Below are 27,278 nucleotides of genomic sequence, written 5' to 3'. Positions count from 1 at the left end.
GGCATTACCAGAACAGTCTTTTCCCCCAGCTTCCCAACACAGGACTCCATGTTCCTCTTATGTATTAAGGCTCAGGGCTTGCTCAGGTCTTTTGCTGCCACACCTGGTTTGGTCTCCTGAGCTCTAATCCATCATCTGGAATTTTCTTTCCTGATTTTGGACTTTGAGGTGTAAATACATAAATTAATGAAATAGGGGTGATCTATTCTATGACAGAGACAGTACTCCAATTCTCAATTTATCTAGATTCTAAATCTAGCCTAGGTGAAGGGGAGACGGCATAGTGGACTGATAATCTTGAAGCTCTTGCTCTGGCCACATGTGTTCAAATCTCACCTCAGCAGCTGGTGGAATTTGAATTTGGTTAATAAATCTGGAATTTAAATCTAGTCTCATTAATGGTGACCATGATAGCTATTATTAATTGTTAAGAATATGCATCTGGCCTACTCATGTCAGTTAGAGAAGGAAATCTGCCATCCTTACCTGATCTTATATGTGATTCCAAACACACCACAATGTCCTTCAAAATGGCCTAGCAAGCTACTCAGTTTGAGGTTAGTTAGGGATGGGCAACAAATGCTGGCCAGTGATTCCGACAACCCATGAGAAACATTTTTAAAAGTCAAACATAGCAGCCTTGAAGTAATGATGCATTATCTTACGAAACTGAAAGACCAACCACATACTGAACTATTTTCTGTTGACACTTGCCCCAGAATTAGAAAATGCCTGAGGACAATAGACTTTTACCTAGTCCACCTCTTGCCTGCTCAGATTCCCATGGTGGCTGGGATGAGAAAATCCTCCTTGCCTCACTATGTTGATTGCACCTATCCAAATATAGAAGAGACTTCCAGTTAAGAACAAATTGTTCACTGGTACCCAGATCAGCTTCCGATTTGTCCCAAGCTTGGCTTTCCTCCATTGGAAATGATGAACATAACAATATTTGGGTTTCAACTTCTGCTTATGGTTCTTAATGACAACACCAGGTTTTAGTCCAACCGATTTATTTGATAGTAAACTCACAAGCTTTTGAGGGGACTGCCTCTTCGTCAGGTGAATGGAGAGTTCTGGCCTCAGACAGAGCATATAAAGCTTTATCTGTGCTTTATATGCTCTGTCCGAGGCCAGAACTCTCCATTCACCTGACGAAGAGGCAGTCCCCTCGAAAGCTTGTGAGTTTACTATCAAATAAATCGGTTGGACTAAAACCTGGTGTTGTCAGACTTTTTACTGTATTTACCCCAGTCCAACGCCGGCACATCCACACCTTAAAAACCCAACAGGTCAGTTTGCCCAGCAATAATTTGCTTTTACGCCTGTTGAAGGATTTTCTTTCTATGAGTCATTTATCTCCCTCTGTCAGCTATTTTAAACAAAGTTATCTTACAACCAAGGTCCCTGCAGATTTGTTCATCTTCTTTACAGCTTAAGCTTTTAAGGGGAAAACACATCTTCTGTTGGCATTTCACTCTTCAAAAATGCTGAGTGGTATCCAATCACTTGTTCCCTGGGTGCTGCTAATGATTGGCAGTGTTCAAACGCAGGTGAATTCTCTCCTTAGTCAATCAGTGTGCTTCTAATTTAGCTGATACAGTTGCGTCCATCTTCCAATATTAAAATGTTTTGCTTGTCTCCCATGGTCAAGATCAGTTGATGGAAAGACGCATGGGAATTTCTAAGCTGTGTGATGTATTACTAGAGTTAACATGGTTCACTTCATAGCGCATTTGACCCTAAAGAATACCAGGACTAGAGAACGTAATTTAAACTGACCATCGAGTGCCGCATTGTTCAAAGAGCTGTCCTTTGAAGAAGGAGTCTCCTTGGCTAACATTCTTTGTTAACCTCACCAAAATACAGATTTACTCATCCTTTGCCTCATTGCTATGTATGACATAGTTGATGCAATTGTCTACATTGGAGTGACTGCATTGCAAAAATAATTCATTTGACGTAATGCCCTGAGGACATGGAAGATGTTAGATAAATGTAACCGTGTTGCTATCGTTCTCTCCTTAACCATTTGTTCTTTTTTTATTTATTAGTGTCACAAATAGGCTTACATTAAAACTGCAATGAAGCCACTGTGAAAATCCCCTAGTCGCCACACTCCAGCATCTGTTCAGGTACACTAAGGGAGAATTTAGCATGGCCAGTGTAGCTAACCAGCACATCTTCCAGGCTGTGGGAGGAAACCAGAGCACCCAGAAGAGAGACACGCAGACACGCTGGGAGAATGTGCAGACTCCGCGCAGACAGTGACCCAAACCATCTCTGGCACTAATCATTATGCCATTTGGATTACACCAGACATGAGAACATAAGTAGGAGCAGGAGTAGGCCATCTAGCCCTTCGAGCCTGCCCCGCCATTCAATAAGATCATGGCTGATCTGAAGTTGCTCAGTTCCACTTTCCCACTTTCTCCCCATAACCCTTAATTCCCTTGCCTACCAAAAACCTATCTACCCGTGACTTAAATATATTTAGCAGGGCGGGCTCTGCCACTTCTACAGGCAGAGAATTCCAGAGATTCACCACCCTTTGAGTGAAGAAGTACCTCCTCAACTCCGTTCTAAACTGCCCCCCCCCTTATCTTGAGGCTGTGCCCTGTAGTCCTGCTGTCCTTTCTGAGCGGGAAGAATCTCTCTACCTCTACCCTATCCACCCCCTTCATTATCTTATACATCTCTATAAGATCCCCCCTCATCCTTCTAAACTCCAATGAGTACAGACCCAGTCTATTTAGTCTCTCTTCATAGTCCAACCCCCTCATCTCCAGTATCAGCCTAGTGAACCCCCTCTGCACTCCCTCCAAGGCCAAAATATCCTTGCGCAAGTGCGGCGACCAAAACTGCACACAGTACTCCAGCTGCGGCCTCACCAGTGCCCTGTACAGTTGCAGCAAGACCTCCCTGCTTTTATATTCTATCCCCCTCGCTATAAAGGCCAGCATCCCATTCACCTTCTTGATCACCTGCTGCACCTGCAGACTGGGTTTTTGTGACTCATGCACAAGGACCCCCAGGTCCCTCTGCACCATAGCATGCTGCAGCTTTTCGCCCTTTAAATAGTAATCCCTCCTACTATTTATTATTCTTGCCAAAGTGGATAACCTCACACTTGCTAACATTGTACTCCATCTGCCAGGTCCTCGCCCACTCGCTCAGTCTATCTAGATCCCTCTGCAGACTTTCCACACCCTCCACACAATTTGCTTTTCCACTCATCTTTGTGTCATCAGCAAATTTTGACACCCTACACTCAGCCCCCTCCTCCAGATCATCTATATAAATGGTAAACAGCTGAGGCCCCAGCACCGATCCCTGCGGCACTCCACTAGTTACCAACTGCCAATCAGAATAGCACCCATTGATACCCTTCGACAAATTAAGGGAGCCAACTCCATTCCTTGCTGCCCTGGTCAATCCAAACTCTCCCTGTTTTATTGCCACTATGTCAAAGCATGATTCGGTTACCTCTGAATTCACTTGCTTTCCTTATTGGCATCCCAAACAACACACATTTTATTTAAGCACTGTTGGTCACTGCCAACAGTTTCCATGATTGATTGATTAATTTGATTTTTTTTAGGCTTATGTAGGATCCGTATACAAGGGGACCAAACGAACTACCTCTTTGAGCTACCAGATGATGAGTACTGCATCAGCTTCCTCACTGAAGTGAAAAAAATTCAACAAGGTAGATGAGTCCCTTGAAATGTAAGATAGGGAAAATGTTGGCTGCTTTGGTACAAATATAAAACATGATCTATCTTCCACACAGTGAACCAATTTGAAAAATACTTAAGATGAGCTGAGTAACTGAAAAATTTAATTGTCCAAGCAGCTATGAAAATGCCCCTAAATTGTAAGTGGTGCAAAATTAAATTCCCCTTTGATTGTTTTGTAGATAACATATGCTGCCAGAATGGATACAGATTGAGCTGCCCACTAGTCTATAAGCCATGGCAGACTGGCATTTTCTAAGTTAATTGTATCCAGATGCTTTTAAAGTCTTGGGCATCATTGATTAATATCAGGTTGATAGAGCTCTTCCTGAGAAATTTCCTATATAATGTGTTTGGAGAGACAGATATACTATTAAAGCTTGAATTAATAATTTCAACCAATGGTATGGCACTAAGCATTTCATAATAAATAGTTAAAAACAAATTGTTTTGATGTACTGTATAGGAATGCCCAAAATATATCCTTCAGTATTTATTCTGTGAAAGTCAACATTACTTTATCTCAGTTTATGAAATCTATTAATAAAAAACATTGCTTTTTACATTGTAAATAAGGTGGTATTACTAATGTTGAAAAGATTATTCAAAAATTAGTGGACAATTGTGGGTTGAGTTTGATTTCACAAAATGATTTTACTATTTTTATGTAATACTTTTTGTGAAGAATTTTTTGTGAATAATTAGAATACAGCAACGTTGAAGTGTACTAGTTATGCCACGAGCCATTGCCAAAGTTATGGTTTAAAAAAGAGTTAGTTGAGACACTGCCTGGGTTTAACATTGATAACAAGAGAGTATGAGAGAGGCTGTTTATAGCTAAAGTTGACATAACCAGGTTAAAATCCAACAGGTTTATTTGGTAGCACTCACGTGATGAAGGGGCAGTACCCCGAAAGCTCATGCTACCAAATAAATCTGTTGGACTTTATAACCTGTTGTGAGACTTCTTACTATACCTACCCCAGTCCAACGCTGGCATCTCCATGTTAAAGCTGATAAACCAGCAGGACCAGAGAGGATGAGGGAAATAAGGAGAAAATTGTGGCGACACCAGCAATAGTTTGCCAATCTTCTTTTATACAGCAGAGTGTGCCATAGGAGAATTATAAATATTATACTCCTGTTCAGCAAAGTACTTTGGGTAAATATTATAGCTATCAGCCAGTCAGTTAAACCTGAGTCATGGAAATGATCTTAGAAATTTTAGTTCAGGACAAAATTAATAGTCAGTTTGACAAATGTGGATAAATTAAGAAAAGCCATCATGAATTTGTCAAAGGCAAATTGTGGTCTAACTAACTTGATTGAGTTTTTTTAGTGGAATAGCAGAAAAGGTGATTGAAGGTAATGTGGTGTACATGGGCTTCCAAAGACAGTGGGTGGAATTTTACCAGCACGTCTGCCCAAGTTTTCCACAGTCCTGCCTGAGGCTAATGGAGAATGCCATTCTCCGAGCCGAGCCTGTCCCCAGAATCGGGGCTGCCATGTCAGTAAAATTCTGGCCATTATGTTGCACATAATAGGCTTGCTAGCGAAGTTCAAGCCCATGGAATAAAGAAGAAAGTAGCAGCATAAGTATAGTGTTGGCTGAGTGTTAGGTATTATGAAAAGTAGGATGGGGGGGTATTTAATTTAAACAGCCCTGATTTCTCCCCTCACCATCGACCCATAACAGAAAGATGTTTTGATTTTGATTTCTCCCTTTATACGAGTTGTTATATTTCCAGTCCCTCTGTTCTGATGTGATCCAATATCAATTAATACCTCCATAACAAACCTGAGATGGGGCAACCTCAGAGGATTAGTTTATTTTCACACATTTAAATGTGAGAGGAGGTTTGCAATGTAGCCTCCATTTCACTCATAGACTAATAAAGGGTATTAATCAATTAATTACAGAATAAAGCCCACAGAGTAGACAATTATTGTTTCACTGTGTTGAGAGTCCAGAATTGAAGTGCAATGGTGAATTCCTACGCAGAGGTCAGTAAGCTGAACTAATGCTGAATAATTCAGTTTTCCAGTAGACCTGACTTCCACAATGAGATAGGTATGCAGAGATGAATTAGTCTTGTAGGCAAGGGAATAAAAGTTTAGGACGGCAATTCTCCCATCCTGCCGTATTAATTTTCCAGCACGGCAGGCTGGGAGAATTGCACAGACAGCAATTTACAGGATTCCTGTGAATGTTCACACCCTACCAGCGGTCTGCTTCGCACCAGAAATCAGCATGGAGACGGGGCTAGTATTTAAATGATATTTTACATATCATTTAAATGCTGTTAGCGAGCCTGGGACTGAATTCTCCAGGCCCGCTAGCCTCTCCTATCTGGCTGGAGTGAAAAGTGGGAGTAATCGGGGTTCCCAGGAGAATGGGCAGGAGGATGGATAGAGGATTGGTTGTCAAATAGGAGGCAGAGAGTGGGGGTCAACGGGTGCTATTCGGATTGGCGGATGGTGACTGGTGGAGTGCCCCAGGGGTCGGTGCTGGGGCCTCAGCTTTTTACCATTTATATAGATGATCTGGAGGAGGGAACCGAGTGTAGGGTGTCGAAATTTGCTGATGACACCAAGATTGGGGGAACGGCAAATTGTGTGGAGGGTGTGGAGAGTCTGCAGAAGGATCTAGGTAGGCTGGGCGAATGGGCCAGGAAATGGCAAATGGAATTTAATGTTGGCAAGTGTGAGGTGGTCCACTTTGGTAGGAATAATGGTAGGAAGGATTATTACTTACGTGGCGAAAAACTGCAGCAGGCGACGGTGCAGAGGGACCTCGGGGTCCTTGTGCATGAGTCACAAAAACCCAGCTTGCAGGTGCAGCAGGTGGTCAGGAAGGCGAATGGGATGCTGGCCTTCATAGCGAGGGGGATTGAATATAAAAGTAGGGAGGTCTTGCTGCAGCTGTATAGGGCATTGGTGAGGCCGCAGCTGGAGTACTGTGTGCAGTTTTGGGCGCCGCACCTGCGCAAAGATATTTTGGCCTTGGAGGGAGTGCAGAGGAGGTTTACTAGGCTGATACCGGAGTTGAGGGGGTTGAGCTATGAGGAGAGGCTGAATAAACTAGGCTTGTACTCGTTAGCGTTTAGAAGAATGAGGGGAGATCTCATTGAGACGTATAAGATGATGAATGGGATGGATAGGATAGAGGTGGAGAGACTCTTCCCGCTCAGAAAGGACAGTAGGACTAGGGAGCACAGCCTCAAGATAAAGGGGGGGGCGGTTTAGAACGGAGTTGAGGAGGAACTTCTTCACTCAAAGGGTGGTGAATCTCTGGAATTCTCTGCCCGTTGAAGTGGTGGAGGCTGCCTCACTAAATATTTTTAAGACGCGGGTTGATGGGTTTTTGATAAGAGAGGGGATTAAGGGTTATGGGGAGAGGGCGGGAAAGTGGAACTGAGCCACGACAGATCAGTCATGATCTTGTTGGGTGGCAGGGCAGACTTGAGGGGCTGGATGGCCTGCTCCTGCTCCTATTTCTTATGTTCTTATGTTTCTTATGCCCCCTGAGTATGGGCATCCTGGCAGTGCCTGCCTGTGCTCCAGCATTGTCCAAGGAGCAAGGTGCCTATTCCTAGTAGGAAACCTTGGCACCGTCATTTTAAAAAAAAAAGGAGCCTAGATGGAGAGAAACAATTTTCTTTTGCAGGTGAACCAGAGAACACTGATCTAAGATAAATGGCAAAAAAAAAGCAATGATGGAATGAGGAAAATCATTTTTAATTGAGTGAATGGTTAGGATCTGGGATGTACTGCCTAAGTATAGTGGAGGCACATTCAACTGTAATTTTCAAGTGAAGCCATGGGGTAGGGGAGTAGGAACAGCTGATTTGTTCCTGCTAAAATCCTGCATGGACGTTCCCTGTGCTATAGCCATTCTGATTCTAAGTGCATGATTTCAGTTTTGTGAAACTTTGACTTCTACATGGACTTTAGCAAGGCCTTTGATAAGTTCCCTCATGGCAGACTAATACAGAAGGTGAAGTCTCATGTAATCCATGGTGAGCTGGTAAAATAGATACAGAACTGGCTTGGTCATAGAAGACAGAGAGTAGGGATGAAAGGGTGTTTTTCTGACCAGAGATTTGTGATAGGTGGTGTTCTGCTGGAACTTCTATTGTATGTAAAATATATTAATAATTTGGAGTAAAATGTAGAATGTAGCTGGTCTTATTAGTAGATTTTCAGATGATACAAAGGTTGAGGGAGCTGCAGATAGAGAGGAGGATTGCCAGAGGATACAGCAGGATATGGATAGGCTGGAGACTTGGGTGGGGAAATGGTACATGAAATTTAATCTGGATAAGTGTGTGGTGATGCATTTTGGAAAGTCAAATGCAGGATGGAAGTATACAATAAGTGGCTGAACCCTTAGAAGCATTGACATACAGAAGGATCTCAGCGTTCAGGTCCACACTTCCCTGAAAGCAGCAACACAAGTGGATAAGGTGGTCAAGAAGACATGGAATGCTTGTCTTCATCAGTCGGAGTATAGAATATAAAAATTGGCAAGACATGTTGCAGCTGTATAGAACTCTACAGTTAGACCACATTTGGAATACTATGTCCAGTTTTGATCGCTACACTACACAGAACGTGAAGGCTGAGGGTCAGAAAAGGTTTATCAGTTTGTTGTGTGGTCTGGAGAGTGTTAGCTATGAGGACAAACTTGGTTTGTTTTCATTTGAACATCAGAAGCTGAGGGCAACCTGAAAGAAGTTTACAGAACTACGAGAAATGTAGATAGAATGGATAGTCAGAGCCCTTTTCCCAGGCTAGAAATGTCAATTATGAGGGGACATTGGTTTAAGGTAAAAGGTGGGAGAGTTTAAAGGAGATACGAGTGGCAAGCTTTTTTACATAGCAGGTGGTAAGTGCCTGGAATGCACTGCCAGAGATGGTGGTAGAGGTAGATTCAATCACAGCGTTTAAGAGGCATCTCGATAGATACATGAATACGCAGGGATTAGAGGAATATAGACTGCATAAAGGCAAAATGTCTTTAGTTTAGAAAGACATCATGTGTTGGCACAGACTTGGTGGGCCAAAGGGCCTATTCCTCTCTTTCATTTTTAAGGTACATCTTTTTCCTAAGGCTGAATTTTGAATATTTATTTAGAAAGCATGAAGTCATTCAAAAGTTGATTATTGTAGAAGACTATTAGGCATATGATGAATATTAGTTAGAGTTTATGTGTAACATTTGTACAATTAATTGAATGAATGATTAAACAGCCTACCAACTGTACATTAAACTAAAGAAAAGTCTATTTTTAAATCAAATCTAGCTCTCTTGTCAAGAAATCACTTAAGGAGATTTCTTAAGTTTGATGGGAAACCAAACATGCTTTATTTGCCATTTTACTTCTAGTTATGGAAATTGTATGACTTTTTCTTTTTCCATTCAACAAGCCTTAACTAAAAGCATTGTGGCTGAGAAAGTGATAAAGGATCCATTTGGAATGGAATCAGCAAGCTGGCCCCAAGTATTAGACCCATTACATGGCAAACCAAGTGGAGCAGTTAATTCAGGTAATTGGTGCAAGATATTATTTGGCAAATGTCTTGAAAACTAAATGGCGAAAGTTGGATGCACAACAGTTGGATGCACACCAGTCTGATGCCTGAATTTATTTACTTGGAACAGCTGTAAAATATTTAAGTAGCTTATTTTGTCATTGCTATGAAATGGGATATATGATTTTGGCAATAACTCGCCCAGAAGTTGGTCGAGAGATGTAAAAAGAGAATCATTTAATGTTCTCATAAAATTAATACAGAATTGTATGTAAACATTAGAATATATCTCCTTTAGTACTTTAATATCAGGTACATTTAATCTAAATGTTATCTCTGTAAGTGAATGAATTTTGAGTGAGCTAAAGTCTTGCTCATTGTTTCTCATCCTGGCCCATACCTATCCTTCACATCGATTCGTTGAGCTTTCACATTAAAGGTAGATTGTGTCCCATTACCTCGGAATGTATGTGTCCATTGCCTTTATTGGTGGCAAACTGCTACATCTGTGAACAATTCTCATCAGGTTACTGGTCATGACCTACCTTTCTGATAGACTGCGCTGACTTGAATTTATTGCTATTTATCACAGAATACTTCTGACTTAATTTCCTCATAGAAGGAAATGCATGATGTCAGTCATATTGAATCAGTTCATCACATGACGACTTTTTGCTTATGTGTATTATGAAGCTTCATAAATAATATACAAATTTTGTAAGTGAGTAGAGTTTGATGCATTTTAATCTTCTTCAAGATTTAGAAAGAGTTGCGTGTGTAGAATGCAGTATTACATAATTCATCACATTTGTGCTGTCTTGTAGTTTTAAAAAATATGTTTTGCATGGAGATAGAATTCTTAGAACAATTAGCATTGTTTTAGGTATATACAAGTTTTTGAATGTCACAATGTCATTGTTTTTTTTAATTAATGCAGTAATCTGATTCATTATATATTAATTTTATTATATTTTCAAGGACTCATGCCTCCTTATTAACAGATTGAATGCAAATCACTATCATGAACTATGTTAAATGTTACAGCTAAATGTTCGATTTGGACGGAGTTTCAATCCATATCAATAGAAGTAGGTTTTAGACAGATTAAAATTGAAATGTTCTGTTTGCATGTAGCTTTTCAAGGTCAACAATATGTCCTGTGTATATTTGTAAATGTACATGGAGTTTGTTTGTAGCAAGAGAAGAAAATGTAGGTGAAATTTTAAGGAATGGATATTGTCAAAAACCTGAATCACTTAAATTCTACTTAAGTTCTTCTTAAATTCTTACTGTGTAAGGACGACATGCATACCTGCTGTTCAAAATGATACCATGAGATCTTCCACATTCTGAGACAGACTGAATCTTAATTTAACACATTTGAAAGATGACATGTTAGACAGTGTAGCAATCCCTCAATATTGCACATGCATATCAGACCTCATGTTAGAGGGACTTGAACCCACAACCATCTGACTCATTGGTAAGAGTGCTACCAACTGAGCCATAGCTGGCAATCCCATTGTGAAAAGAACACAGAAGCTACAGATGAAAGTTAAATGAAAGGAAACTGAAAGCTCCCTGTTGAGTCAGTCAACATGGGATAATGCAGCCCAGCACCTTACTTATTCTCACCCCTCCAAACAACTTTGATGGCTGAAATGAAAATGGTGGTTGTAAAGAATCAATTTGTCATTTCCATTCTATATCATTATCTCCATACATAAATAATTCCTAGGAAAATTTGGAGGCGGATGTAGAAATTATAATGAATCTATGAGCATGGATAGCATATTACTATAAAACAGCATTTATAGCACATTTCCTGTTATACTGGGGGGGCCTTTTACACTCCCCACTCTTCTCTCTCCACCCTCCCTAAAACCGAAGTGATATTAAATCAATAACCCTCTGATTGGTATGCTCCCACCAATGTCTCTAATCTCATGTTTTGTTTCCTGAGTCCTTCTGCTATACCCTTTGTCTCTGATAGCTAGGTATACATCTGCAGACTTCCCTGACCTGCAGTCGACCAGCCCCTCAATCTGACCCACTGCCAGGTGGGAAATGGAGCAACAAAATGCTGACACAGTACTGTTGTGAATATGACAAGACCTCAGCATTTCCTGATTTCCAGACTCGTGCTGCTTCCAGAACGTTGTGTTTGATAGTGTTTGCAAATCTGGATAAATTATGTAGTTTAAGAAATTCTTTCAAGTTGGTTACTTAGCAGTTTTCTTCTCTGTTAGAGTTTAGGTTTGATGATGATTTCACTGATATTTTAAATCTGGAGAAGAAGAATCAACAGAATCAAACTGGAAGCAGTTTTGCATCTGTGGCAGTGCCCTCTCGTATAGAGTGAGTAACATATCTAACTATCACGTTCCACTATGCTGCATTAGCTGGGACCACATTTGGGCTACTAAAATTGACTTCAATATCCATAGTTAAGTGTAGGGAAGGGGAATTTGATTTGATTTATTATTGTCACATGTATTAACATACAATGAAAAATATTGTTTCTTGTGCGCTATACAGTCAAAACATACCGTTCATAAGAAGGAAACGAGAGTGCAGAATGTAGTGTTGCAGTCATAGCTAGGGTGTAGAGAAAGAGCAACTTAATGCAAAGTAAATCCATTCAAAAGTCTGACAGCAGCAGGGAAGAAGCTGTTCTTGAGTCTGTTGGTGCATGACCTTGGACTTTTGTATCTTTTTCCCAATGCAAGAAGGTGGAAGAAAGAATGTCCAGGTTGCGTGGGTTCTTAATTATGCTGGCTGTTTTGCTGGGAAGTGTAGACAGAGTCAATGGATGGGAGGCTGGTTTGCATGATGGATTGGGGTACATTCTGGACCTTTTGTAGTAACTTGCAGTCTTGGGCAGCACAGGAGCCATACCAAGTGTGATACAACAAGAAAGAATGCTTTCTATGGTACATCTGTAAAACTTGGTGAGAGTCGTAGCTGACATGCCAAACTTCCTTAATCTTCGGAGAAGGTAGAGGCATTGGTGGGCTTTCTTAACTGTAGTGTCAGCATGGGGTACCAGGACAGCTTGTTGGTGATCTGAACACCTAAAAACCTGAAGCTTGTAACCCTTTCTACTTCGTCTCCGTATTACGTAGACAGGCGCATGTTCTCCTCTACGCTTCCTGAAGTTGATGACAATCTCCTTCGTTTTGGTGACATTGAGGGAAAGATTATTGCTGCTGCACCAGTTCACCAGATTCTCTATCTCACTCCTTTATTCTGTCTCATCATTGGGCTTTGAAATTTCCAGTCACTTACTTTTCAGTGATCTTGGACGCCATGTTCAAGATCGAGCGTGAATCTTTCATGATTCAAGGAGTAGAAAAATCAAACAGGGTTTTCTCCATTCCTCTTTAATAGGAACAGGTCCCTCAAGCCGGATTGATATGTCAGGAGAGATTGAATTGGTAAGGATTATGTTTGCTGGAGTTTAGAAGAATAAAGAGGGAACCTCACAGAAACCTGTAAAATTCTACGTGCTAAATAGGGTAGATGTAGGAAGGATATTCCCGATGGTGGGAGGAGTCCGGAACCAATGGTCACAGTCACATATGGGGTAAACCATTTTGGACTGAGATGAGGGGACTCTTTTTCATCTAGAGAATGGTGAGCCTGTGTAACTCTTTACCACAGAAAGCAGTTGAGGCCAAAACATTGTGGGGGTGATTCTCCCATCCCATTTTGCTGATTTTTTTTTTAGTGCAGCATGACAGGAGATTTAAATGGAGCTGGATTAGTGCGATCTACTCTGGGAGCCCAACCCTGAGTGCATCTCCAGGTGCCATCAGCTCCACACTGGAAATAGCTATGGAGCTACATTACAAATGCAGGACGTCATTTTACTCTATTTTGAATGCAATTAACGAGCCCGGGACTGATGCCTCTCGACTTGCTAACCTCCACCCCGTCCCCCTCTGGCCAGGAGTATTTCACTCCAGTGGGGTTTACAGGAGCTGGCCCAACTCCACTGGAGTGAACAGGGTGAACAGGGAGAGACCACGCAGACGCTACGACAATGGATGAATGAACATCGCTCGACAATCACCAGGCAAGACTGTTCCCTTCCCGTTGGCAAACACTTCAATGGTCACGGGCATTCAGCCTCTGACCTTCGGGTAAGCGTTCTCCAAGGCGGCCTTCACGACACACGACAGCGCAGAGTCGCTGAGCAGAGACTGATAGCCAAGTTCCACGCACATGAGGACGGTCTCAACAGGGATCTTGGGTTCATGTCGCACTATCTGTAACCCCCGTGACTTGCCTGGGTTTGCAAAACCTCACTCACTGTGCTGTCTGGAGACAATACACATCTCTCTAACCTGTGATCAGTGCTCCTTCCACACACATTGTCAGCCACTTTAGGACTTGAACAGCAGGTTAGGTGTAAAGATTCGCATTCTAATCAGTAATCTCTAAACTGTCTGTGCTTTATATGCTCTGTCCGAGGCCAGAACTCTCCATTCACCTGACGAAGAGGGAGTCCCCTCGAAAACTTGTGAGTTTACTATCAAATAAATCGGTTGGACTAAAACCTGGTGTTGTCAGACTTCTTACTGTGAACAGGGTGCAGTCAGAGCCCCCCAGAGGGTCGGGCGGTGGGGGTGGAGTGTGGGGGAGGTTGCTCCCTAGACATCCTGGCACCGCTGACCGGACGTGGAGCAGTGCAAAGAGGGAATGGCCTAATGGGGCCAGGATCTGATGGGGCGATCGTTGGTGGGGGGGAGGGTGGTACCTGCTGTCCAGATTGACAGATTGTTGGGATTGGTGGGGGAGGGAGGGAAGCCAGCAATCGGGGGAGAGGGATAAAGGGCGGGGAGGGATAAAGGGCGGGGACAGTTGCTGGAGGTTGGAGTGGGCTGGAAGGTTTGGGTAGATGGGTGTTGGGCTGGGCCAGGCATGCTTGTGGTGCCAGTGATCAATCCATGGGAGGGTGAGAGAGCTGGCGATCTGGGGGTCGCAAGGCTGGCAGATGGGCCATTGCGCATGCGCTGATCTCGATGCTGACAGCATGTGCAGTGGCCTGCCCGCTCATCGCTATGCTGCCAGCCTCTCCAGGGGAAATAAGCTCCACCCACTGATTTTCAATGGGATTTACGTGAGTATACTCGGCAGTGCACAGAGTGTGGAAGATTCTGCTCTGTGCTTGCACTGAAAAAAATAAGTGTGATTTACTCCAGTTTTCACGCAAATTCTGAGAAGTTTTGGGCCAGTATGTTTTCAAGGAGTTAGATATAGCACTTTGGGCTGAAGGGAATCAAAGGATAAGGTGGTGCGGGGGAAGTGAAAACAGCTTACTGAGTTGAATGATCAGCTGTGATCATAATGAATGGAGAAGCAGGCTCGAAGGGTCAAATGGCCCACTCCTGTTCCTATTTTCTTTGTTTCTATAAAATCTAACAATATCTGATTAATTTCTTCTTGAACTGTTCATTTTTTGTTCCACCATCACTGTCTCAGTGGCATTATTAATGTGTGAGCTTTGACTGTTAATTTCAGCAGCAAGTACATAAAATAGTCTAAAGTGTATTTACATTTCCAAGAAGTATTGGAAATCCTAGCACTTTTTCTATTCCCAACACAGAAGGACACCATGGCAAATTGTAGTACGTGCTCTGTCGTCAGGAGAGCAGAAATCAAACCTGGGATTACTTTGTTTTGCAAGGCTTCAGCCTGCTTGTGTTCTGATTCATTTTTTGACTGGGCAGTGCCAATTAAGTCAGCCTAAAATTAGTTGGCTCTTCCCACAGCTTCAAATTGTGTATTTTAATTTTTAAGCATGGTACTCTGAACCTAATACCAACCAAATGTTTTTTCACATATAGGTAAAAGCTGAAGATACCTCCCACTGAGGAAGTTAATCCTTTATGCTTGATTTAAAAACTTAAGTAATGTGACAACATCAATTGGTGCTCTATTATTGTCTTTAACACTGATCTATAGAATACAGATTCATACTAGCTGTTATTCACATAGTAAGTTCTTATAGTAGTGTATATTCATCCCTTTCTGATTTATTTTCATGCACACTTCAAAGTAACTTAATTTTCTTTGCCTATAGACCATCTACTGAGAAGGATGGGTCACGGAATGGACAACCAAGAGTGTCCAATACAATGCGAAAAATGTTTGAGCCAAGAAATCAATCTGTGGCGAGAGAAGGTCTCATTAAACACTACCTTGCACGACGTGAAAAAGAATTTGTCAACATTCAGAACTTCAGGTCAGTATGTTCTTCCATTTTATTATGTGGAATTCTGAAACTAATGACAGCAAGGATTCTGGATTTTTTTATTCATTCAGGGGATGATGGTTCATTTAATCTTTTTAACATTTGTTATCGAGAATTTATTTTTGTCTTCTTGTTCTAGGCCTGTTTTATTCTAAGAGCTTAAAGCTACATGACACAAGTCCTTTGTTTATTACTTTGAGAAGCAATAAATCATGATCAAGTCTGAAGCTTCTGCTGTCTAACATGTATTTGAATGAGTATCTTCATCCAGACAAACTAGTCAGAAGACTTGTGTATCTAAATGATTTTCATCTGCTCTTTGATGCCATTTTCCTACTGATTAAGTAATTGTTATTATCAAATTTTCACACTTTTCTCTTGGAAAATAGTGTGAAGTAATGGAAAGATTTTCAGACCAGCTACCAGTTTTTAATATAAAATAAAAACAGAAAATTCTGGCTAAGCTCAGCCGGTCTGGCAGCATCTTGGAGAGAAACTGAGTTAATGTTATGAATCTTAATAACTCCCCTACAGAACTGAAGAAAGGTAGAAATGTAAAGAAGATATAGGGGGCAATCTTGAGCCCATGCTCTCCATCCACGGGAATGGTGCAAGGGCTCAAGATCTGGCTAAACCTGAAAATCGTGGATCTTGCCAGGGAGGTTGCAGATTCCGATCTTCGCCGCCCCTCGCTGGCAACATAATCAGGTTCACACCCATAACAGATGTGAACTTGATTCTAATACATTCTAATAAATTTTAATTGTAACTAAAAATTCTCATTTACTTGACTGAAGGCTGATGTGAAATATTCGTTCAGCACTCCACCAGTGTTCTCTGACTCCATCTGCAGATTGCCCCCTTGGACTTTGATGGACCCAATTCTTTCCCTGGTTATCGTCTTCCCATTGATAAAGTCAATCAATGCCCAAGTATAATTTAATATGAGAAAGGAGTAAGCGTGCCTAAGACAGTTTCACACTTGTGCATTGTGTGAATAGAACCAGTGTAATTTTGAAAGAGCTAGTTGTTGAATTTCTCTTGGGAATGTTCAATCTTAAATCATTCATCAAGTGACTAGATAAAACTTTGATCTTTGATTCTGTTTGTAGGTTTTTCATTGGTACCTGGAATGTGAATGGACAATCTCCTGATACTAGCCTGGATCCCTGGCTTCGTGCTGACCCTCATCCACCTGATGTGTACTGTTTAGGGTAAGTAAATAATCATAAATAAAACAAATGTATTTTAAATTTTGTTCCAAAATATTGCTGGCTACACCAGCACTTCTTGCCAATACCAAATTACCTTTGAGATATTGGTGGTGAGTCTCCTTCTTGAACTGCTGCAGTCCATATGGTGTAGCTACACCTATAATGCTACTGGAAAGGGAGTTCCAGGATTTTGACCCGCTGACAGTGAAGGAACAACAATATACTTCCAAGTCAGGATGAAGTTTGGCTTGGGAGGGCGGACAGGATTTGAAGGTGGTGATGTTGAAACGTGTACAGGCTTTGTCCTTTTGGATGGTAGAGTTTGCGGGTTTGAAAGGTGCTATTAAAAGAACCTTTATGAGTTGATTAATGCCAGGATTGAGTGAATGTTGAAGTTGGTGAACTGAGTGCCAATCAAGCAAACTGCTTGGTTATGGACAGTGTCACAGTTCTTGAGTGTTGTTGGAGCTGCACTCATCCAAGCAAGTGGGGAGCATTCTGTTATATGATTACAGTAAGAAATCTCACAACACCAGGTTAAAGTCCAACAGGTTTGTTTGGAGTCACGAGCTTTCGGAGCACTGTTCCTTCACCACATGAAGGAATACTGAATCATCCCCACTTTTGACCTTTATAATGGAGAAATGGTCTTTGATGAAGCAACTGAAGATTGTTTGGCTTAACTGCATTTCTTCAGAAATTTCTCAGGGTTATGTTCTGGGACTGGGATATTTGGCCCCCCAACAACCGCAACAACTTTCCTTTGTGCTAGGTAAGACTTCAACCAGTGGAGAGTTTTCCCGCTGATTTCCATTGAATCAGTTTTGGCCTTCTCAATGTCCACTCATCAAGTGCTGCCTTGATCTCAAGTGCAAGTCATTCTCATCTTGCTTTTGGAGTTCAGTTCTTTTCCCCATGTTTGGATCAAGGCTGAATTGAGGCCAGGAACTGAATGGTCGTGGTGGAACCCAGACTGAGGTGTCATGAGCAGGTTGTTGCTATGCAGGTATCATCTGACAGCACAGTCAATTACACTTTCTATCGCTTTGCTAATGATCAAGAGTAGACTGATGACTGGGTTGAATTTATGCTAATTCTTGTGTTCAGCACATACCTGCAGTTTTGCACATTGTTCGGTCGATGCCTGTATTGTAGCTGTACTAGAACAGCTTGTCTGGGAATGTAGCCAGTTCTGGAGCACAAATCTTCAGTACTGTTGCAGGAATGTTGTCATGGCCAGTCAGTTTTGCAGTTTCTAGTGCCTTTAATCGTTTCTTCATATCAGATGGAGCGAATCAAATGGTCTGAAGTCTGGCATTAGAGCTGCTGGGAACCTCAGGCTATGGATCATCCACATGACACTTTGGCTGAAGATTGTTGCAAATGCTCCAGCCTTTTTTTTTTGCAGCTAGGCACCCCATCATTGAGGTGATATTATTGGAGCCTGCTCCTCAGGTTAGTTTAGTTGTTGTCCATCATTCACTACTGAATATGGTAGGACTGCAGAACTTTAATCTGATCCATTGTTGACTATGGAATCACTTAGTTTTGCTTATAGCCATTATTGCTGTTTGGCATTCAATTAATCCTTCATTGCTGCTTGCCAAATTGAAAACTCATATTTGAGTGTGCCTGGTACTGCTCCTGGCAACCTCTTCGGCACTCTTCATTGGACAAGAGTTGATCGCTGGCTTGATGGTAATAGTAGAGCGACGGAAATGCCAGGCCATGAGATTACAGATTGTGGTTGAAACACATTCTGCTGCTGATGATGCTCCACAGCACCGCATGGCTGCACAGGTTTGAGTTGCTTCACCTGTCCTAAATCTATGGCATTTTGCACATTGATGATGCCATACAACTCCTTGGATGGAATTCCCAATGTGAAGACAGAATTTGGTCTCCACAGGGAATGTGTGGTGGTCACTTCGACCAACATTGTCATGGATAAATGCACCTGTGACAGGTAGATTGATACAGGTGAAGGCAAGGTCAAATAATTAGCAATTTATGACTTACTTGCTACAAAGAATTCTAGTAAATAAGTCTAATGAGAATTTTCTGAAAAATAAGTACATTACCCTGCAGGAATTATTTTTACTTTTGGACTTGAGTGTTGACTTCAAACACTGGTTCTTTTGCTTGTTTTTAAGCTTTCAGGAGTTGGATCTGAGTACCGAAGCATTCTTTTACTTTGATACCTACAAGGAGCAAGAATGGCTAAATGCTGCAGAAAGAAGTTTGCATCACAAATCCAAATATTACAAAGTAAGTTACACTGGCTCCAAACTGCAGAAAATTAGTTAAGTATCTGAATATTTGAAAGTAAGTTACTGATTAGTTATCTACAAAGATTCAAACACAATCTCTGATTATTTTGATGGACTAGGAGCCACTGTTTCAAAATGATGGGTTGCTCATTTAAGACAGAGATGAGGGGGTGAATTTTCCCATTCTGCCTGCCACAGGAATCATAGTGAGGAAGGGGCAGAGCATGGAATGGTCTGTTGACCTTGGGCAGGATTTTCCAATTTCGAGTCGAGTGTGGCCAGAAAATCTCTATCTTAAATGGGCAACCTGTTATTTTGAAACAATGACTCCTGGTCCTTTTGTACATTTTCATATCACTCTCAGATGCTGAGAAATGCAAAATGTACTTGAATGTTTTTTTCCTTCTTTGTTTTCCATGTTTTAGGTGAAACTCATTCGTTTAGTTGGAATGATGATGATCGTGTTTGCGAAAAGGGAACACGCAAAGCATATAAGAGATATAGAGGCAGAGACCGTAGGGACAGGAATCTTGGGAAAGATGGTAAGAACAAAGTTAATCATATCAATGAAGGAAGTGCACGTAAACTGTCAATATCCTATCTATTCTGTTTTGAAATACTAAATAACCTATTCATTTCCAGCAATTTTTATTATGTTTAGTGGTTGCTGGAAGAACTTGCCATCTTCCATATAAAGGTTAAAATGTGATGCAAAATGGTTCACATTTTGGGTTCAGATCTTCGGTCTCCAGATCGTGGGAGACCCAACATACCTAGAAAATGTAAATGGGACCTCTCAGAAATCCCAATGCGAGTATTCTGAGGAAATTGCCCAGGAAGTGTGAACTTCCAATGAGCAATTTCCATGCTCTCCAGAACCCTCCAAAGAAGTTAGAGATGAAGACTTTGCATGGCTCATCTTATTTACCAGGATAGTTACCCAAGAAATGTTGGACAGAAAATACCTAGCCTAATAACTGGTTAACTACAGAACTGACCAACCAGTCACTCACACTGATCATGACTCCCCCTCAACCCCCTACATTTTCCCCCTCTCCAGTCAGATCTGACTAGCCCTAGACTTGATTGACTCCCCCTGCAATCCAACCTATTTCCCCACCCCATCTCTGACTAGCTGCCGAACCACTCCCTGATCTGACTTGATAGCCCTACTGCCTGACTCCTTACAGGCGTCCAACCTGACCTACCCATTTCACCCATCTGCTGCCCTGCACACCTGCCATCCTACCCCTTTATCCACTTACCTCATCCCCTTACCCATTCTAACCTTTAGCCAACTACCTTTCCCAACATACCCTTACCCACTTATCTAGTCCATCCCACCAATTTAACACTCCCACATACCTTACCTACCCCATCATCTTACCCATTTACCTTCTCTCTGTAGCTTTTCAAAGAAGCTTTGGGACATTTAAACTCTTTACTTACCAGAATACAGTAGCTATTGCCATAAAAGGGAGAGTGGCTTCTGCACTAATTCTGTGCACTACACCCACTGAGGTTTTTTTTTAATTCATTGTATGGAATGTGGACGTTGCTGGTTAGATCAGCATTTGTTGCCCATTCATAGTTGCCCTTCAGAAGGTGGTGGTTAGCTGTCTTCTTGGATCGCTGCAGTCCCTGAGATGTAAGTTCACCAGCAGTGGTGTTAGGGAGGGAGTTCCAGGATTTGGACCCAACAAAAATGAAGGAACAGCATTATATTTCCAAGTCAGGATGATGAGTGGCTTGGAGGGGAACCTCCAGGTGGTAATCTTCCCAGGCATCTGTTGCTCTTGTCCTTCTAGATTATAGTGGTCGTAGGTTTCAAAGGTGCTGCCTAAGGAACCTTGGTGCATTCTGTATATGGCACACACTTCTGCCACTGTTTGTCATGTTGGAGAGATTGAATGCTTGTCGGAAAGGATAGCAATTAAGTGAGCTGCTTTGTCCTGGATGGTGTCAAGCTTCTTGAGAGTTGTTCATGCGGCACCCATCCACATACATGGAAAGTATTCCATTGCAGTCCTGATTTATAGTCTTGTAGGTGGTGGACTTTGGAAGGGTCAAGAGCTGAGTTACTTTGGATTCCTAGCCTTTGACCTGCACTGGTAGCCACAATATTTATATGGTTAATCTAATTCAGTTGCTAATCAGTGGTTACCTCCAGGATGTCGTTAGTAAGGGATTCAGCAAAGATAATGCCATGTCAAGGGGTGATGGTTAGATCCTCTCTTGTTGGCGATAGTCACTGTCTGGCACTTGTGTGGTGTGAATGTTACTTGTCTCTTGTCAGCCCAAGCCTGCGTATTGTCCAAGTTTTGCTGCATTTGGACATTGACGGCCTCAGTATCTGAAGAATCTTGAATGCAGTGCTGAATATATGAAGTCATCAGCAAACACTTCTGACCTTATGGTGAAAGGAAGATCATTGATGAAGCAGCTGAAGTTTGTTGAACCTAGGATGTTATCCAGAGGAACTCCTGCAATGATGTCCTGGAACTAAGATGATTGACCTGCAACTGCCATAACGACCTTCCTTTGTGCCAGAAATGACTCCAGCAAGCAGAAAGTTTTCTCCCTGATTCACAGTATCACCAGTTTTACTAGGGTTCCTTGATGTCATATGCTTGTCAAGGACATTCACTCTCATCTCACCTCTGGCATTGAGCTCTTCTGTCCATGTTTGAATCAAGGAAGTAATGAGATCAAGAGCTCAGTGATCCAGTCAGAACTGAAACTGAGCGTGCAGGAGCAGGTTATTGCTAATGATCCTTTTCAGCATTTTGCTGATGATCGAGAGTAGACTGGTGGGACAGTAATTGGCCTGGTTAGATTTGTCCTGTTTCTTGTGTACAGGAAATACCTGGGCAATTTTCCACATTGCCAGATAGATGTCAGTATTATAGCTTGGCTGGAATAGCTTGTCTAAGGGCATGGCAAGTTCTGGAGTGCAAGTCTTCTTCACTATTGCTGGAATATTGTCAGGCTCACAGCCTTTGCATTATCCAGCTGTTTCTTGATGTCATTTGAATTAGCTGAAGACACCTGTGATGTTGGAGACATCTGGAAAAGGCCGAGATGGATCACCCATTCAACACTTCTGGCTGAAGATTGTTGCGAATGTTTCAGCCTTATCTTTTGATGTTGCACACTCCATCATTCAGGATGGGGTTATTTGTGGAGCCTCCTCCTCTGAGTTTTTAAATTGCCCATCACCTTTAACAACTGAATATGGTAGGACTGCAGAGTTTCGATCTGATTGGTTGGTTGAGAAATCACTTAGCTCTATTTGTTACTTGCTGCTAATGCTGATTGGCATGCATGTAGTCCTGTATTGTATTTTCACCAGGTTGATACCTGATTTTAAGTATGCCAAGTGTTGCTCCTGGCTCTGCTGCATTCTTTATTGAAGCAGGGTTAATCCCTGTAATGTTAGATTGAGGGATATACCAGGCCATGAGGCTGCAGATTGTGGTTGAGTACAGTACTGCTAATGGCCTACACCTCACAGATGTCTAGTCTTGAGTTGCTAGGTCTGTTCGAAGTCTATCCCATTTAGCACAGTGGTAGTGCCCTGCAACACAATAGAAGATATCCTCAATATGAAGACGGAACTGGGTCTCCACTCAGACGGTGCGGTAGTCATTCCTACCGATTCTGCCTTGGACAGATGCACCTGTGGCAGTCAGTTGGTGAGGATGAGGTCAAGTATATATTTTTTCCTCTTGTTCATTCCCTCACCACTTGCCCGTTCCCAGCGTAGCAGCTACGTTCTTCAGGACCTGGTGAGCTCAGTCTGTGGTGTTCTCCGAGCCACTATTGGTGATGGTGCTACCAAGCTATTATTGGTGATGGACATCGAAATCCCCTACCTGGAGATCATTGCTGCTGTCAGTGCTTCCTCCAAATGCTGCTCAACATGAAAGAGTACTGATTCATCAGTGAAGGGGGAATGGTAGATAATAATCAACATATTTTACCTGGTGCCATGAGACTTCATAGGATCCAGAGTTGATTTTGAGAACCTCCAGCACACCTCCCTCCTGATTGTATGATACTGTGCCATCACTTCTGCTGGGTCTGTCCTGCCGGTGAGACAGGAATGGGGAGGGTGGTGTCTGGAATGTTACCTCTAAGGTATGATTCCATGAGTATAACTATGTCAGGCTATTGCTTAACAAGTCTTTGAGACAGCTCTCCCAATTTTGGCACAAGCCTCCAGACTAAGGAAGAATTTACAGGATGGACAGGACTAGGTTTGCCATTGTTGTTTTTGGTGCATTGTCCGATCCCAGGTGGTTCGTACAGTTTCATTTCTTTGTGTGGCTTGCTAGGCCATTTCAAGGGGCAATTAAAAGTCAACCACGTTGCTGTGAGCTTAGATCACATGTAGGCCAGATCAGATAAGGATGGCAGATTTCCTTCCTTAATGGACATTCGTGAACCAGTTGGATTCACTAATACTTTACTCAGTTGGACGTGAAGGATCCTCCATCAGAACATAACTCAGAATAATTGGAGGAAGGGAAGTGTCTACTTTTTGGTCTGATTCGGGTCAGAGTAGGGTTTCTGATCCTGATCGGAAGATCTAGACCATGATTTTAAAGTCTCAAATTATTTTTTAAAATTCTGAGGAATATGTTCACTTTTTGGTGTAATATTGGGACTAATAAACTATTAATATAAAGATAGCTAGTGAATCTTTGAAACTTACCCTAACTCCATGTGATGGATTATTTAGATAGGTTTTACTGTCAAGTGTAGGCCTAGGAAAGAATAGTTTGCCACACTGCATTGCCTCATTTAAGACTGATCTAACATTTGTGTGGTACTCTGCAAACCTTCCATTAGGATAAGCTCAACATGTTCATTATTGTTTTTGTGCTACATGAGCAAAGTCACTGTCCCTATTTTAAAATATCATAAGGTCCCGCCATCTGTATAAAATGTACAGGTTTGTGCCAGAGTGGCAAAAGATGAATTAACATGTGAACGTCCCCCTTCTCAGGGTAATAAAGGTGGAGTGGCAGTGCGATTTGTTTTTCACAACACAAGTTTCTGCATAGTGAACTCCCACTTGGCTGCTCACGTGGAGGACTTCGAGAGACGAAATCAAGATTACAAAGACATCTGTGCTCGCATGACGTTCCAAGTATCTCAGCAGAATCAACCTTCTATAAACATTAGTAAACATGAGTACGTATGGAAAAGGGCTCGAGGAGTATCCGCTATTGTGGGATAAGTTGATGTTCAGCCTAGTGTTTGTGTACTGATAGAAACACAGGGTGCAATCTTACTGCCCATTCGCGCAATGCTTCCGCTGCAGTAAGGCCAGAGAATTTGGAGGCCTGCCAAATCGCCATTCACTGCAGTGGAATAGGAAAATCTCATTGGCGTGAAGATTCTGGCCACAATCTTTATTTTGTGTGAACGTGTGTATAAATTTTGTGATCACCAGGATGAAGAATATTTGCACTGAGTTATAAGGTATTGTTTCAATTCAATCATCCGGTTTCTGAATCTAGTACTTTGGAGTTACAAATGACATGTTCAAAAGCAGTATAATTCTCCATTTCCTCTGGCCCAACAATGTGTGTCACATCCAATCTCAGAAGAACATCCTATTTTACCTTACTGTAACTTTTCCTGAATCCGTTTCCCATTTTGGTTGCAAATTAGTACAATGTTTTCTGTTATAGGCCTATGCAAACTTTGGAAACTGGAATGAGTGTGTTTAAAGTGATTCTACTTAGGATTCTTCTGAAGAGCATACAAGGGAACTTCTGTCCCTTTAAATGTAAACCCAGACTACAGAAGTGAAAGGCATCCAGTTCCTGGTCTTAATATCAGACTGGACAATTGGGCAGGCATTTAAAAGAAAAAGAAAAGCAGCACTATGTTTCAGTTTCACATTTTTCAGCATAGTTCTTGTGTTTAATGCAACAAGTTGACTGTCAGTGTGCGCTTGTGATGAACTTAATTGGAAATATATAAGAAAGCATGTCACAAAATGAACACTCACTGTCTATTTGGGTGTGTCTTGTAAATTAAAGAGCCTTTCCATTGTGTCCTTGTCCTTTTCAATCAGTGAAAAATATAGTGCAGATTTTTTTTGTAAGAAGTAACATTTAATCAAATTTAAAACTGTAGTACTGTATTCTTGACAACAGAAATAATCTGTTTAAAAGCAACACATACAGTATTTTTGGGCCTTGTCTAACATCTGGCAGTACTGATTTGTTGAAAGCCATCTGGGTAAATTTGAAACAAAGCACAATTAATTATAATGCAGAATAGATAGCGTAGCTAATGTGAACTGCAACTGCGAACCAAGTAATTTAGGACTTCTGGAAAGGCAGGTTATAAATATTGTCTATCTGGAAAAGGTGTTCTCTTATACTTACGACACAGTGCAAAACACTTTCCTGTTTGAACATAGTACTCCTTTGTGAATGCAGATTGTAAAACTACCTTGTGCAGTATGGAGAATTTTGCATGTAATGTAGTCTCTACATCTATCCAAATCAGTTTTATGACCTTTATGTTATTTATATTTCTTGTCTCAGTGTTGTTATTTGGCTTGGGGATCTGAATTACAGACTCTGCCTCCCAGATGCCAGTGAAGTAAAGTCATTGATAGAGAAACAAGACTTAAAAAAACTTTTAGAATATGACCAGGTAGGTAGAATTAAATATTTCTGATTTGATATCATCAGTTTAACTGTTCGACCTGTAATTATAAGCAATGTATTTGAAAATGAGATAATTTTGTTTGGTACTGCTAACTTATGTAATTATACTTCAGAATTTCAAATAATCAAGTTTTGTGACTAGTTATTAAAACATGCAGGTTTAATGGTTATACTTGCAACCTGTTTTAATATTGAAACTTTGTTAACAGAAACACTTAAGTAAATGCAGAATGCTGAAAAAAGAGCAAAATACAAAATTGAATCATCAGCAATTGTTCAAATTCTAAGTAACTTTTCATGTTGAGCAATATGATACTGAATATCTCTTTACTGCTATGTTTTTTTTTGAAATTCAGCATTTTTTTCAAGTAATATTTATTTCATCAGTATTGGCTTTAAGAACTCTATATGAGCTGGTCCATTTAAGGTCAAATTGAAAAATAGGACAGAGGCAGAGGTGGTGGTGGGGAGCACTAAGATTACCAGTGTGCTGGCAACATTTTGCAATGACTGAATTATTCCTTTTTATTATTGACTCACATTGCTTAGTTTTGGAAGTAGCCATTTTCTCTTCTGAAACAAGTATATATTTTAAGAATCAAAGGGAAAAGTAAGTCCTACTAGCAATATAAACTTTGCAGATTGGAGAAAGGTTGTTGTTGTTGTTTTTGATTTTGTCTTCACATATAACTCAGTGTCTTTGACATCCTTCAGTTCTTCTGCAATCGAGGAGGGTGTCATTTTTTCACCTTTTTTTCTTTGATATAATTAGGAGCATTATTTGATTAAAATATGTCTAATATTTGATTATGACAATTTATAAAAATGTTTTTCAGTTGAATATCCAGCGCAAAACTAAGAAAGCTTTTGCAGACTTCAATGAAGGGGAAATTAATTTCAAACCAACTTACAAATATGATACCAAATCAGATCGGTGGGACTCAAGGTAATTAATCTTAATGGACTGGTTTATGAAGAGTGGTATCTCACAATAACCCATTTGCAAAGGTGTTGTTTAAGTTGCCTGTCATTGAATTGATTAAATATCGTGGCCAATGGTTTACATTTCAGTTAGTTCCTTACAATTTTTTTTTAAATATTTGAAAGCTTTTAAGACATGTTCATTGGTGTCCTTGCACCTTTCTTTAAAAAAAAGCTAAATTTTAACAGCCTTCTCAAATACCCACAGATAGACAGAATTAGTGAAAAAGTACAAATTTGGAACGGGAGCATGTTTGTACACTTGCTTTCTAATTTAGTCGAAAGATCACAGAAACTCAACTTGCAATGGCCATAATTTTCATTTGAATTTTTTTGAGTTTGTGTTTTGTGCTGGCTTGGCTGATCTTAGGAGCAGAAACCCCTGTCATTGCCTATTTTAATTGTACAGTCCTAGCTAGGTGTCAGCTAATTGCTACTATTGGATTCATTTTGGCTTCTCTCTTCACATTTCAACCCAAATGATATTCTGCACTCTGGCACTAATGAAAATTTAAGATAAAATCAGAATATGTAGATGCAATCTGAATTAAAAACTAAAGTTCTGGAAATACTCCACAAGTCTCATG

The 27,278-nt window shown here is 41.1% G+C and overlaps 1 protein-coding gene across 3 annotated transcripts in view; it reads left to right on the top strand.

Moving 5' to 3' along the window:
• ocrl (OCRL inositol polyphosphate-5-phosphatase) overlaps positions 1-27,278 on the top strand; it is a 105,594-nt gene that overhangs the window by 44,776 nt on the left and 33,540 nt on the right. For all 3 annotated transcript variants that reach the window (XM_080187589.1, XM_080187588.1, XM_080187590.1), the window contains 10 exons: positions 3,602-3,709; positions 9,168-9,287; positions 11,522-11,630; positions 15,361-15,522; positions 16,644-16,745; positions 18,899-19,013; positions 19,441-19,557; positions 24,027-24,214; positions 25,585-25,696; positions 26,547-26,656. In XM_080187589.1, coding sequence (XP_080043715.1) covers positions 3,602-3,709; positions 9,168-9,287; positions 11,522-11,630; positions 15,361-15,522; positions 16,644-16,745; positions 18,899-19,013; positions 19,441-19,557; positions 24,027-24,214; positions 25,585-25,696; positions 26,547-26,656 — 1,243 coding nt within the window. The remainder of the gene's footprint in view (positions 1-3,601; positions 3,710-9,167; positions 9,288-11,521; positions 11,631-15,360; positions 15,523-16,643; positions 16,746-18,898; positions 19,014-19,440; positions 19,558-24,026; positions 24,215-25,584; positions 25,697-26,546; positions 26,657-27,278) is intronic.

Source organism: Carcharhinus amblyrhynchos, chromosome 4 (genome assembly GCF_965287045.1).
Source record: "Carcharhinus amblyrhynchos chromosome 4, sCarAmb.v2.hapA, whole genome shotgun sequence".
Classification (NCBI taxonomy): domain Eukaryota; kingdom Metazoa; phylum Chordata; class Chondrichthyes; order Carcharhiniformes; family Carcharhinidae; genus Carcharhinus; species Carcharhinus amblyrhynchos.
Note: the sequence above shows the minus strand (reverse complement) of the source record. Positions and strands in the feature narration are given on the sequence as shown.